Genomic DNA, 14,783 nt, shown 5'->3' on the forward strand with positions numbered 1-14,783 from the left:
ATAAAATTTCTCAGATGCACAGAGAAGCAATGTGATCCTCAGAATTCCATCTAAAGTCATATTTTCAGCCACTCACTATACCTCAATACAACAATATTACAGAGTCAAATATTGTGCAACCTAATTAAAAAAAACTCCAAATCACACTTACTAGATGACTTAATGAGTCATATTTTTGACATTGTTGCTTAAGTGCATAACTTGGATAAATTCTGATAATGCTGGAAGATTTTGATCTTGCTGTTCTCAGATGCTTTCAAATCTCACAACTATCTGCTTCTCCACTAGAGAGTTTTCACTAGATCTCATACAAGGCTCAAAATACTGATTGATTTGTTAGGCCTATAATTAGCCAGGTGAAGACACTTTCTTAGGAAAAATATATCTTGACCTTTCTACCCTTAAGTTATGGATTTTGTTTTGCTCACTTTCAACAACCACATAAACCCCAAGAGCTACCAGAACATTTGAAAATGAAGATAATTACTCTTACAAAAAAAACAACTCTTGAGTCCTTCCAGCTAGCACTTCTAATAGAAACACTGATGGGAAATGTTGGAACTGTTGAAATTAAGGCAAGATTTGGAAGACAAAAAAGATCTCTGCCAGAATTGTCCCCAAACTGGTCAGATCTAAAAAGCAAGGCGCAAATGACTTTTTGAAAAATTTAGCTGGCACTGGGTCTGTATTTGTACACAGATCCACAATATAGCATTTCTTAAACAGTAATAAACTGCATGGGAGAGTTTCCAGAAGGTAATTTTTTTCCTTTTAACCATAATTATGAAAATAAACATTTATTTGTTTACTTGACTTAGATGCCAACCAACCCCATTCAATCCTGGGCTAAAGATTTTTTTTTTAAAAGCCTTGATAAATCTGAAACGTTTTGAAACAAAATAGTTGGATCAAAAACTGTATAGTTCAGGGTATGATAACAGAAGACCCATTTCAGGAAAAAGAGCAGTGCATTTGAAGGAAATAACACATTAGTATTATATGGGGATGGCTCTGTTATGGCTTATGGTTGTGTGGGAGCCAATGACACAGGAAATATTGCGTGTGAAAGGAAGAATGGATTCAAATAAATATCAACGTACTCAAGATCAGAGGTTCTCAACCTGTGGGTTGGGACCCCTTTGGGGGTCGAACGACCCTTTCACAGGGGTTGCCTAAGACCATCGGAAAACACATATTTAAAAAAAAAATACGGAAAACATAAAACAATTTTATGGTTGGGAATCACCACAACATGAGGAACTGTATTAAAGGGTTGCGGCATTAGGAAGGTTGAGAACCACTGCTCTAGATGTCCCTCAGTCACTGAAGAAATTGAATTGGAAAAGAAGTTGGATGTTTCAACAGGACAATGATCTGACTCCACCATTGCAAAATCAGCCATAACATACTTGCAGGAAAGAAAGATAACCATTTTGGAATGGCCTTCACAGTCCCCAGAGTTGAACAAGATTAAAAATCTGTGAAAAGACATCAAACCTAGAGTCCGTGCAGGGATAACTAAGAGTGCCTCTGAGCTAGAAGAGTTCTGTGAGGTGGAAACAAAACAAAACAAAGAACAGAAAGCCTGTTTGCTGGCTCAGGAAATGTTTGGAAGTTGTTATTTCCAATAAAGATGCTAGAAAATGTTAACTGAAACAATATCCAAAGTTCTTCACCTCCCATGTTAACTTCTTTATTATTGTGAAACTGCGAACAACCACATGTAAATAAAAAGTATGCGATTCCCAATTTTCAGTGAGAAACAACCATGTAAAAGGTTTTTTTATTTATTCATTAATTTATCAGTCGAATAGCTGTCCATCTTATGGAAAGTGACTCTGGGCAGCATACAACAAATGTTAATACATTTGTTTAAATATTATAAAAATACCAAGCCCAGGGCCCCCATTGAAAACAGCTTTGAAAGTTCTGGCTGTGTTATCTTTCTATGTTTTCTTTGTCACTTCAGCGCCGCTCTAATTTGCTAAAACAACTTTTTAAAAGGTAGCATTGAGAAGTAATATTGCACTCAATAAACATTACAGCCACAACTTCTCAGTAAATATCTTCATCTTGCAAATGTTTTATTTCTTCAGAAGATTTCACACGGCTCAGATCAGAAATTGAGCTTAATTCACACACTAACTGCTAATATTGGCTTAAAATGCCCTGACAAGCTTGTACTTGAAAAAGTAATGAAGAAAATTACAGGGAAATTAACATTGATGTCACACACAACAACCTATTGTTTTGCAAAGGTTTCTTTCTATGAACAGTCTGTTGGATAGCAATAATTGTGGAATCTGTTCATTGATCTCAAAAAATTGATTTATATTCCGCAGGCGATTAATATGAATTATGAGAAAGAAAACTGAATTTCAAGGAGCTCTCTGTACTAATAATATTTTAAGAAAAGAACACAAGTTCTCTGCCATGTATGTGGCTGTTAAAAGCACTGCATAATTCACTAAGTACAAAACATATGACTCCCCCTCCTTTCCACACGCACTCTTAAATGTACTGCCATGCACTCAAAGACCATGAATATTGATTTCTGTAGAGGTGGCCTTCCATTTATTTACTATCTTGGGCTGCTTTGCTTTTTCCAATGAATGACAACCAAAGACTGCCCTTACCTTAGTTTTCTTTTTCTTCATTCTTAAAACCCTGGATGCAATCTGGATAGTAGAAAGGGTTTCAGCATAGTTTCCTGCAGCTGCTGAAATGTGAGCTATCATGGTGGTACGGCAGTTCATGTTCCCAAGGGACTCTCGGAGCAACATGGTCAGCTTGCTGTCTCTGCAAAATAAAAAGAATTAAGGCTGCATTAGTGAGCGATGTTTCACTAGCACTGTCAGAATCAGACCCTGGGTTTTAGCAGGATTTCATCCTTTTAATGGAATGCTAATTAGCACTGTTCTTAACGATTCTAGTGTACTACATGTACAGTTGAACAAGTTGGTAAATGATGATGCTTCCCTTTTTGTATATTTTCCTGCTACTGCTTTCGGTAGAGGAAACTGACTTGTGGAAAACCAGAAATTCAAGGGAAAATTCTACTGCACCAAAAGGATAAAACACAAAGGAAGAAGAAGACCTCCCAAAATGGCACAGGCTTCATCTCTGCTGATTTCTTTTTGATGAATGAAGACGAGATTGGTTTCTGCTGCTTATGTTTCTGCCACATTCTGTGTAAACTAAATGGGCTCAGTTTTAAAATTCTAATGTCCTGCCACATTTTTTCTTGCACACTCTGTGATGGTAATTAGACCTGGAAATGGTACTGAATAACAATTGCTTTGGTAATGAAGAACCTGGGTAAATCAGAATGCTATTGGTTTATTCCTATGTGCAAATGTGAGCTGTCAAAAATTAAGCAAAAGCGAGAAAAGAATGAATGAAAGAAATAAAGAAAGACCTTGCTGTTGTCAGCAGTACCTAAGACAATTCAGAAGTGAAATGGTCCCTATGTGTATTTGTTGGTGATGAGAAGCATTAATTCAGTGCTACTAACATGAGCATCCACTGGGAGATGCTTCTGTGAAAGCTCTGCTAAAATGGATAGGAATTGAACAGAAGAAATCTGTGATTCACTTAAAACCTATACCCTGTTATTTCTTAATGAGATTCATCTCCTCCTGAAATGCCAAACAGCATCTCTTCAAATGGTAATGACATGTACTTCTGACAGATTAGTCAGACTGCCTTGGTTGTCTGCTAAAGAATACATATACACAGATATACATATTCTTTCTTTCTTTCTTTCTTTCTTTCTTTCTTTCTTTCTTTCTTTCTATCTATCTATCTGTCTATCTATCTATTTGTATATGTGTATGTGTGAGTTTGTGGGAGAGAGAGAGAGCACGCTGGTATGTGTGTGCATATGTTTGTGTATATGTGTATATATATTATTTTTTCAGAATTTTTTATTAGGTTATAAAATAAGATTCCAAATACAAAAGAAAATAGGAAGACAGTGAGACCAAAGGGGGGAAGAGAAGTGAGGAAAAGGAAAAAAAAAAGTGTTGACTTCCTCTGTTACAGTAAAATAAAGCATTCACATCAAACCACAACTTTTTGCTTTTCCACAGTAATATAACCTAGCTATTTCTATAAACATAAGTCTAATCGGTAAAACCCAAAATCAAAGTTTCACTTTTTCCACCTCAAGTATAAAGTCCAGAAGCGGTCTCCATGTGACAACCAAGATACTTATATTCTTTTTTTAACCGAAATGGTCAATTTAGCCATTTTGGCCAACTCCATCAGCTTCTGTAGCTGTTTGTCCGTGGTGGGAATCGAAATGTCTTTCCATTTGTTTATACATATCATGTATGTTTGTGGATGTGGATGTGTGTCTACACCAGGGGTGGTATACGCTTACCTTTCCTACCATTTGTAAATGCGAGCACGTGTGCACATGTGCATATCGGGCCATGCCTGCGCATGCGCATATTGAGCCACCCGCGATTTCCACTACCGGTTCGGGTGATCCAGTCCGAACCAGTAGAATATCACCTCTGGTCTATACACACTCATACATACAGACACTCATTTGTATGGATGCAGAAGCACTGACTGAAATATTTCCTTTAAATTTGAAAGAAGCCTGTAATTCTCCCCTACCCCAACACACCCTCTCTTAAATATGTATACCTGAAATGAAAATAATTTTGTGGGCACAGTGCAAGGATGAATATTAAAATATCCTGCCACACTACATTTTATAAAATCCATAGTCATAAAATTAAATCTGTTCTAATTTTGATGTGATTCTCTAGCATTAAAATGATCTGGGAAGATGTGCTTCCAGACAAGACTTTCATGTGGCTGTTCTATCATTTTACTGAAATGTCCCTGGTGAGCCTGACTCAGATGCATCTCTTCAAGGCACAGTGCTTCCCCTCCCCCAAATTACACCTACTTTCATTAATACATTCAGAAAAATTTAACATATCTACAACACACTTAAAGTCATCTTCTTCAAGAGTCACTTTCTGCTGGAAATGTAATACATATAGTTTTGTTATTCCATATTATTATTAGTATTTGGGGTTCTTCAATAGAATTAACATGCTATCTATAAACATTATGTTAGTATTTGAAATCTATAAAAACCATGGATTTTTCAATTATGGGTGTCAACTAAATGAATTATAAAATCTACAGTTCATTCAAACCAAAGGCATGTTTCTATATACCATTGAACATCTGAATTAGGGTTGGATGTTTTTTTTTTTAAATCAAGGAAAAGATTTTCAAGTAATACACTTAACCTTTTTAGAATTGTTTTGTTTATAATATCCAGAACTTTCCCTCTCTGAAAATATTATTACGCTTATTATTTTGAATCTATACTAATATTTCAGTGTTGTTGTATATAGGTATTCTTTTCTTTTGCTAATTTTAACCTAATAATTTTAAAGCATATTTATATGGAAAGTATAATTTAAAAAGCATGATTGATTTGTTTATGGAAATAAGGGAGCAAAGGAGTGATGTGAGGTTCTGAATTTGGGTGAAACATCTATTTGGTTATAGATTGTCCTGGTTTAGCAACTGGTTGATTTGTTTAGTGATCATCTGCAATTACAACAGTGATAAAAAAAGAAGATCTGAGACCAGTCCTCACATTTATAGCCTTTGCAGGTCTGTAAAGCTAAAGAAAGCTGAAGTAAGGTTGAAGTAAGCACAGTCATGGTTTCACTTAATGACCGCTTTGCTTAACCACTGAGTTAGTGACTGCTTTGCCAGTCCCAATTGTGGTCGCTAAAGTAGGACTACCTATACTGTTAAAAGTAGATTTGGGGAGAAGAAATGGATAGGGAAGACAAAGAAATTTCAGAAGGAAAATAGAATGAAAGGATGTCTGCAGGATGAAAAAGTCCTAAATGTAAAAATACTGAAAGGTAACATTCAACAGTATGAAGTCAATACAAGGAAATAAATTATGGAATATGTATGAAAGAAAGAAAAGAACTATGCAAGAGAAGTATGTGAAGTTATGTTAATAGAAGGTATGAAAAAGGTTGTTTGATGAAATGTTGCAGTAAAAGTATAAAACATTTCAATAGTAATTCATAATTCTATTCTCTTAAAGTTACACTACTGCAATATGCTTTACATGGAGACTGAACAAAATGCAGTGGCCTAATTTCTGATTTTAAAAAATGGTTCAGCAATGCTACATTTACACTGAAGCTATAGCACTGGTTAGCAAGACTTCTAGGTGCTGGTTTAACCTTCACGGTTTGGCATGCATGTAATCAACACACCCTGTGAATTGGGTTTTTCAAACTCCTCACTAAAAGTGGGGTCAAAATGATGGAAGGCCAAAGGTGCCTCTTCACAGTGGTGGCCCCTATATCATGCAACCCGCAGAAAAACTGCCCTCTTCTTGCCATGACAAGTATGACAATATATTAATTTACATATAAAATGTAAATCTTTAAAACGAGGATAAAAGTATTACATTAAAAAAAAACATATTCCCAAAGTCTACTCTACTATTCTACTGATATAGAACCAGACATTTCTTTATAGAAATTTGTTTATGATGCTTGGATGCAATTACCGTATCTTTTGGAGTATAAGACACACCTTTTTCCCTCAAAAAAGAGGTTGAAAATCTGGTGCATCTTATAACCTGAATACATCATGTTTTTGCCTCCCGAACGTCACCAAAATGGCCGTGCATAATCTTTAGGAGGCTTTCAGAATGCTCCTGGGGGCTGGGGAGGGCAGAAATGAGTGAAAAATGGGACGTTTTTTGCTCAGTATTGCCCCCCCCCGCCTCCAGGAGCACTCTATAAGCCTCCTAAAGGCTATGCATGCCCCCCCTTTTTTTTTTTACAAAAAATGGACCCGTTTTCATGAAAAATGAGCCATTTTTGGGAGGTCTGCAGAGTGCAAAACCTTTTTTTTTAATTTGCCTCTTCAAAATCTTGGTGTGTCTTATACTCCGAAAAATACGGTATATTATTATGGGAAGTGTTTAGTTGGAAGTAGTCTTGTCTCAATAAATTTAATAACTTCCTGGGAAAAATGAAATGAAAGCTTTCCAGTATTTCTCCTTTTTATAGCTAACATTCTTATTTTAAAAGTCCTTTCACCATATTAAACCTTTATTTCAAGGGTGCATTTCTATGCTTTTACATTGAATAGATTTTAAGATACCTGTAGCCTTGATTCTAAATATATCATCTGAAGTCTATTAAATGCTGGGAAGTTGTGGAAATATATTACAGCAAAGCCGCAGACATTGCTCTGAATTGCTTTTTGTCCTTTAGGAACCATTTAAGTTGTTGGTTTTAATCTCTCAAGTACTTGGTTGGCCAGTTTGCACATAATGATAATCTCTCAAGTGCATTTAATGAGGTAGTAAACAATGATCAGTCGCGCCATCACTTCTGTCCATGACAGTGACTAAATAATCAGGAAAGTCTGTGGTTTGCTTAGCATTACAAGCAATCCATGTTCCCTGACTTACTCTGTCACAACTCAAATGCAAGAATGGGGTTTCTAACTTCGTCTTGTTTAGCTGCTCCAACTGGCAGTAGAAACCAGGTAAGAACAATTAAACTGCATACCTTAAAACACTTCCTAAATAATTGTATTCATTAAGAAATGTATCTAATAGAATATACTCCTGCATAAACCTGATTTTTAACAGTTCCACTAGGTTATTTGTTGTTTTTAGAAAGCAGTTCCAGAAAACTAGCAGTTTTGCTGCTACTGGTAGAGACTAGGGAAAGGAAGAACAAGATGGGGGCAAGAAAGAACCGGTTTACTAATGCAGATGCTCAGAGGCCGATACCTGACTTGAGTGCTAATGTATTTACTTAGACAGCATGACACATCCACATTAAAAAAGGATTAGGGATGGCCAGTTACAAACATAACAATTAAGACTGTTCTTGGTTGCTTATTTGCCTAGTATGTACGTTTGCTGTTTTTTTTAAACAATGCTTGTTTTTTTCAGTGAAAAAGTGGAGTCATGTAAGGCCACTGAAGAAAAGAAAGGGGTGAGAAATCATAACACTATACTACAGAGTCTTATGCAGATGGGGAAAGAATGCCTCACATGAAACCTTCTTCTGGAAGAAGTTTAATGAAAGCCTGTGCTACCAATATAAGAAAATTGTAGCCAAACTCCATCCATCCATCCAATTTGTATGGCCAGCCATCTCAACCAGTGATTCTAGATGGCAAATAAAAAGAAAATGAAAACAATTACAATGATACAAAATTAAATATGTAGCAGCTTAACACTAAGCAGAAAGAGAGGGAGGGATTTATGTACTCTCAGGCTAGGACCAAGTTTTAATTTCCAAGCAGGAACAATAGTTTACTTAAATACAGTAAAAGCATTGGTCATAAATGAAGGAAAAGGAGGGGGGGATTTGATACTGTTCGTTTATCCTTCATTGAAAACTAGCCTAAAAGGGGAGGGAGAAATTATAAGGACATCAAAACTTCCATATAATATCTACTGTAGTTTCCCTTTGTCAAGTCCATATAAATCTAATTTCCCCCAAAAAATATTTCAGATTTGTGCAAATGGTACAGAGAGAGAGCAGGGGATGGAGAGAGAGAAAGAGAAAGAGAAATAGAAAGAGAAAGAGAGAGAGAGAGAGAGAGATGGAGGGAAGGAGGGAGGGAAGGAGAGAGGGAGGGAGAGAGAGAGAGAAGAAAGAAGAAAATTCTACTTCCTTTTTGATAACAATTTGTAGAACTAAAAACAGCTGGCTAAAAACACATCTTCCTTTCAGGAAAATATAGTATAGAGTTTAGATCAGGAACTACATTATTATATATGGATATAATGAAAAATTTCAAAATTCCTGTGAATTGTTTCTGAAAAGACTGAAGATATTGATGCAACAAATCATATTGTTAGTTCCAATGAATAAATTGATAGTCCCTTTCTCAGCAAGTTTAAACTAAGTATTTATTACAAAGTTTGGAAGTTTTGCAAATGTGCCCAATACGCTGTGCTGATTTTATCTATTTGCAGCTTCCCATGGGTATAATTAGTCAATCCGACCACAGTACATGGTAGCCTGTGATGTAAACAAAAGTCTATTAAGTTCACAATAAAGCAACTGTACTCATTTTGCTACTGACCTGACTTAGCTCTGAACCAAGAGACACAAAAAGTTTGTCACATAGAGTTATGTATTCTCTTGTTCATCAAGAAATATTGTAATATCAAATTCTGTATAACAGTAAGCACCATTCCAAGCATTACATGTGTGGAAATTATTAACTTCAGTGCAAAAATCAATATCTAGCCTTTTATTTGCTCACACTTCCCTCAAAGTAAAACATCAAATGTCAGAGCAAAAGGGCAACAACAGATTACATTTAAGTCTCCGGGGAATATGGAGCCATCATCAGAAAAGCAGTGTAGTCTACACATGATGGATGTGCTTCGTTCATAGACCCTCTTTGCATTACACGGAAATCCATCCTGGGTGTTGGAATGTAACAAATTAATCAAATTGCCTTCATGAAGAACAAATGGTTTTATTTTTAACTATACCACCTCTACACAAGCTAACTCATTTTTCCCTAACTTTATCTTGGTGATTCCTTCTACTTTGCTAGAGGCTGCAGTCATCTGATTTCCTCTTATCCTATTTAAATCTGGTTCCCAAGAAGAAACAAGCAAAGGAAAATATTGCTAACCACACAATTTGTGAATACTTTGTATTTTATATTCAGATCCATTTTCCTACCAATTCTGTAATTTTCTAGAAGATGTACTAATGATGGAGTGCTTTGTTACTTTTCTAAATCAGTCAATAAATGGCACCAGTTTCATACAACTGCTTTTTTTAAAAAAAACAACCAATGAGCCAAACCACTAGTTACATATAATTGCTTTTGTGACTTTTCAGGTTGCAATTAATTCATTCAGTTCATTGGATTTTTTTTAATTTCACAATTTACAATCAAAATATAACAGCAATGTTCCTCCAGAATAAAGCAAGTTGCATTTTTATTATGTTAAAGAAAATAATTTAAGTTATGAAAACATTAACTTAATTCTTATAGGCGACATGATTTTCTGAAGACGTTGTCAAAAAATGATATTTTAAAGATACAGGCAAGTAACATAGTACAAACATTCAGAAGAGGTTGGTTTAATATCTCATCACAGTTCTCTTTTCTTACAATCATCTTATATAGTAACTCTATTTCTAAAAATGCCATTAAAAGTCTCTGACTGATGTTTACTTTGTCAGTGACTGACTAATGACTTTGTGGATGAACTTAGCAATCAATACAGTTGCTTCACACATTTTTTTATTATAAATTAATTGTTCACTGACTCAGATCTTCCAGCTGATAAGAATATTTGGACTGTATGCTGTCAGGCACACATCTGCTTGTGCCAAATATAAGCAAATGTAGAATAGAATTGTATCATAATGATGTCCTGCATATTTTGTATGTGGATATGTGTATGGATACACAGGTTGCTCTCTCTCCCACTGCTTTTTTGCCCACCCATGGCCATTCTGTTCTCTATTTAGGTAAGGAAATATCTCTGAAAGAATGACCCAGTGGGTCATGGGTTGTCTAGTAAAATAATAAAATCCAGTGCAACATATTGGCAGTACAAAGGTTTCTGTACATGCTCCGCAGATTCTGTAAAGATATTGAGTTTAGTTTACATTTGTTATGTGTCATTTATGTTGTTTGAGTGTCAAATGCCTCTCTGCCTAATCCTTGACATACAGTTCTAAATATTACACAATAAGCAAAGATAGATTAGATTCCAAATCACCCTAAAGTAACATCATCTGATTATGCATGATAGTGTTTTTACCACCTAAACCAAAAGTCACAGCATATGGTGGGAATTGTAATCCAATGTAAAATTTAAACAGGATATTTACATTAACTTTGGGTTTTTCATTTTGTTTTTACAATATTATGCTTTTGAACATTAATGGTGTACTAACAAGACGATTTTAATTAAAAGATAAATATAATGAAGCAAGAAGAATGAAGTAACAACAAGATGAAAGAAATAAGACAGCAAAGGAACAACAAATAAAACCTTTTGGCTAAAATTATTTTAACAGTGTTTGCAATTCATTATTTCATAATTATTTGCAGGAATTAAGAGGGAAGATTAATTGGGAATGCCATAAAAAGCCATGTTAAGTTATTAAGACAAAAAAGATTTTATAAATGTTGCATCAATAGGATGCTTAGTGCTTTACAGGCATACCTATACATTTTGAATTCAAGGCACTGTAAGTGCAAAATGCCCTATTTCTAGATTAAAACAACTGCTTTGCATTAATTGATTCTTTTCACACTTTGCAGCGCATTTCACCTCTCCCAAACAGGTGTTTTGATCTTGAAGCAGAGCTATTACAAACTTGAAACTTATCCCAAGTGAACAAAAAAGTTTGTTTTGAACATGAAACAGCACGCTCCAAACCAAAATAATTTGAATTTGGGAAACTTAGCATAGTATAGAGCTCTGCTGCTAAACAAGAGTTATTTTGCTAAGTATGAAAGAAATCAATATTGCAGAGGAACTGTTTTCAATACATTATTTGGATATCATATACAGGTAACCCTGGAACCTATCCATTGTATGTTGGAATAGTAATAAGACCAACTGGATTTTATGAACTTTTTTTTTACAGAAGTCATTAAGTGAACACAGCGGTCATAAAGTGGCTGTTGTGGTTATTAAACAAACCAATGGTTCACTATGGGCACAGTTTTGCTGAAAACCAGAAGTAAGTGCTGGGTTTTGGCAAACATTGTCAAACATAGTCAACAATCCATTTCAAGGATGCTTGAAAAGGCTGTAAATGTGTGACACTGTTCCTGTGTGCCCAAAGTTTGGGATGGGACTGTGGAGGGGGCCAACCATTGGAACTTTGAAGCAGTTGTCCCTATTTCAAGTTGGTCATAAAATTGGTCACTAAATGACTGGTTGTAAGTTGAGGAGTACCTATAGCTAAAATATAAAAACAATTCTTAATAGATGAATACTTAGGTGGGGCAGCAGAACCATTACCTGTATAGCTTAGGTTAAAGAAAAATATTAATGAATTCTATGTATAGTTTCTACAGAGAAAAAGCTCTTTAGGCCAAATCTAATCCAAAATGGCAATGTGGAGGGAAAAAAATATCAGTAGCTCACTGGTCAGAAAATGACTGTTGGCTTACCTGAATGGTCATTCTCTAGGCACTGTGGGAGAGTCCAAGCATGGGTTAACTTCAGCTTGCTGCCCAAGGACTGAGTTCAAAGTTTGTGTAGCCACACCTCCTGCTCCATTTAGACGCCAGTTTAAAAAATGAAAAGATGAGGCCTAGAAGGATGTTGGTAAAGGTGCACTATGTTCTCAGAGTGGTGACTCACGCTCCAGTGGAATACCCCAGGGTGGGGTTGGACTCTCCCACAGCGCCTAGAGAATGACCGTTCAGGTAAGCCCAAAGTCTTTCTCCTAGGCACTGCTTGGAGAGTCCAAGCATGGGACACACCCACCCATGTAGTTCCAGGGTGGGAAGAAGGAATGTCCTGGTTAGCAGGAGCTGCGAGGACCCACTGCAAGACCCTCCGTCCAAAGGAAGTTTCAGTGGCCGCAAAGGAGTCCAATCTGTAATTACGAATGAATGGAGACGGCGAGGACCAGGTAGCTGCCCTGCAGATCTCCTCGATAGGAGCTTGCATGGCCCAAGCGGACGTAGTTGCAGCACTCTTTGTAGAGTGCGCTGTTATACGAGGAGGAACAGGCCTAGCTTGATGTTCATAAGCTAGCTTAATGCAGGCGTGCAGTCCTATGGTGGAAGACAATACCTTCCTGCCCATGGAGGTGGGCTGGAAGGATATGAAGAATGATTCCAATTTGTGAAAGGGAGCTGTCCTCTTCTTGTATATCCACACTGTGCGGCGCACGTTCAATTTGTATAAGATGCGCTCCCTGGGATGTCTGGGGTGCAGGCAGAAGTCGGGGAGGATGACCTCTTGTGATCTATGGAATAAGATGTTACTTTTTGGGAGAGGTCCTCCCTAACTGAGAGCACTGCCAGCTCTGAAATTCTGCGCACTGAAGTGATGGCTACTAGAAAGACAGTTTTAAACGAGAAATGTTGCAGGCTAATGAAACAAATTGGTTTGAATGGCGCCGATGTTAGAGTCTGCAGAACCATCAATAGGTCCCAAGTAGGGTATCAGTGTGCTGTCACGAGGGGGGGGGGTAGATTGGTATCCCCTTTCAGGAAGCTATGGACCCTTGGGTGTCTGCTTAATGGTTGAGAAGCGTCTCTGGACAAAATAGTGACTAGCAGCCGTCTGCGGTGGCATCGATGTGATGGGAGTGACACCAAGAGGAAAAGATAGTCCATGTTACATCATAGATCCACACTGTAGAAGGCTGTCTGGATGCCTGGATAGTGCAGATGACCTTGTCAGAGAAGTTGTCCCACCTCAGGAGGTCCAAACAGCCAATTGGAGCCATTGAGAATCCAGATGCGGAATGGCCCCTTGGCTGAGGGAGATTTGCTCCTGAGGTATGCACCAGTGCTTGGTCACTGACAGGCTGACAAGGTCGGTGAACCAGGACCTCCTTAGCCAGTGCAGGAAAACTAGCAGAACCTCCATTCTCTCCAACAAGATCTTCCTGATAACCTGAGGTATCAAGGGGAGAGGCGGAAATGTGTATAGTAGGCCTGGTCTTCAGAGCCAAGGTGGCGCAGTGGTTAAATGCAGCACTGCAGGCTACTTCAGCTGACTGCAGTTCTGCAGTTCGGCTGTTCAAATCTCACCGGCTCAGGGTTGACTCAGCCTTCCATCCTTCTGAGGTGGGTAAAATGAGGACCCGGATTGTTGTTGGGGGCAATATGCTGACTCTGTAAACCGCTTAGAGAGGGCTGAAGTGGTATATAAGTCTAACTGCTAACTGCTATTTGGAACCTGCCTCCTGTGGCCTAGACTTAGAATGGCCTTGACGAGGCAGGCAGTCCTTGGGCAGCAGGCTGATGTTAACCCATGTGTGGACTCTCCAAGCAGCACCTAGGAGAACTGCTTCTCTATCTTTCTTTGCTTGGCATTTCATAACACCAAATCAGTAGAACAGGACAAGGCAATAAAAATGGAGGATGTTAATACCACACAACAACAGGTTTTTTAGTTAATCTGATTCCTGTAAAAACACTGCATTTATTTTCCAAGGGCTGGGTGTATAATTGTCCTTATGTAACTATCATAAAAATGCAAAACATGAAATATATATTTTACAATTTAGAAGTAGAAATTGTGTTATCTAGACATATCTGTTAATAATTTTCTCCTAAACATGAGGGATTAATTATAGAGCAAAGAAGCCAATGAGGATACTATAAAACCAGAGCATGGGAATATATTATGTCAGTTCTCCAAGGGAGAAATTCCATTTTCCTCTTAACCATCTATTATGTCTTTCATGTACAATTCCCAAAGGCTCCCTGATATTGTACTGTGTCCGTGATATACCTGTGTGATGTCATATTAAACCAACCATATATCTTTTGTTAGTCACAAATCTCATAATCGATTTTTGTTTTAGTCAAATGAAAGAAACAAATGTTTAAGAGAAAATATGGTGCATTTAGTATGTCCTCAGGGAAATTGGAAGGTATATTTTTTAAAAAATTCCAGTGGTGTCCAGTAACTATTAAACAAATGGTTTAACTAAAGCAAAAACATTAAAGGGAATTTTGAATATCAAGTAATCATTCTTGCATCAGTGACTGCAATTTAGGAAACA

General features: G+C 37.1%; 1 protein-coding gene across 1 annotated transcript in view; it reads right to left on the reverse strand.

Moving 5' to 3' along the window:
• The window catches only part of KIF26B (kinesin family member 26B), a 219,811-nt gene that overhangs the window by 27,013 nt on the left and 178,015 nt on the right, over positions 1–14,783 (reverse strand). The window contains exon 10 of the mRNA XM_087718931.1: positions 2,637–2,799. Within this exon, the coding sequence (XP_087575057.1) occupies positions 2,637–2,799 (163 nt within the window). The remainder of the gene's footprint in view (positions 1–2,636; positions 2,800–14,783) is intronic.

This window comes from Thamnophis sirtalis, unplaced genomic scaffold, assembly GCF_051295495.1.
Source record: "Thamnophis sirtalis isolate CommonGarterSnake01/CBP01778 unplaced genomic scaffold, rThaSir2_p1.2 scaffold_6, whole genome shotgun sequence".
Lineage (NCBI taxonomy): Eukaryota > Metazoa > Chordata > Lepidosauria > Squamata > Natricidae > Thamnophis > Thamnophis sirtalis.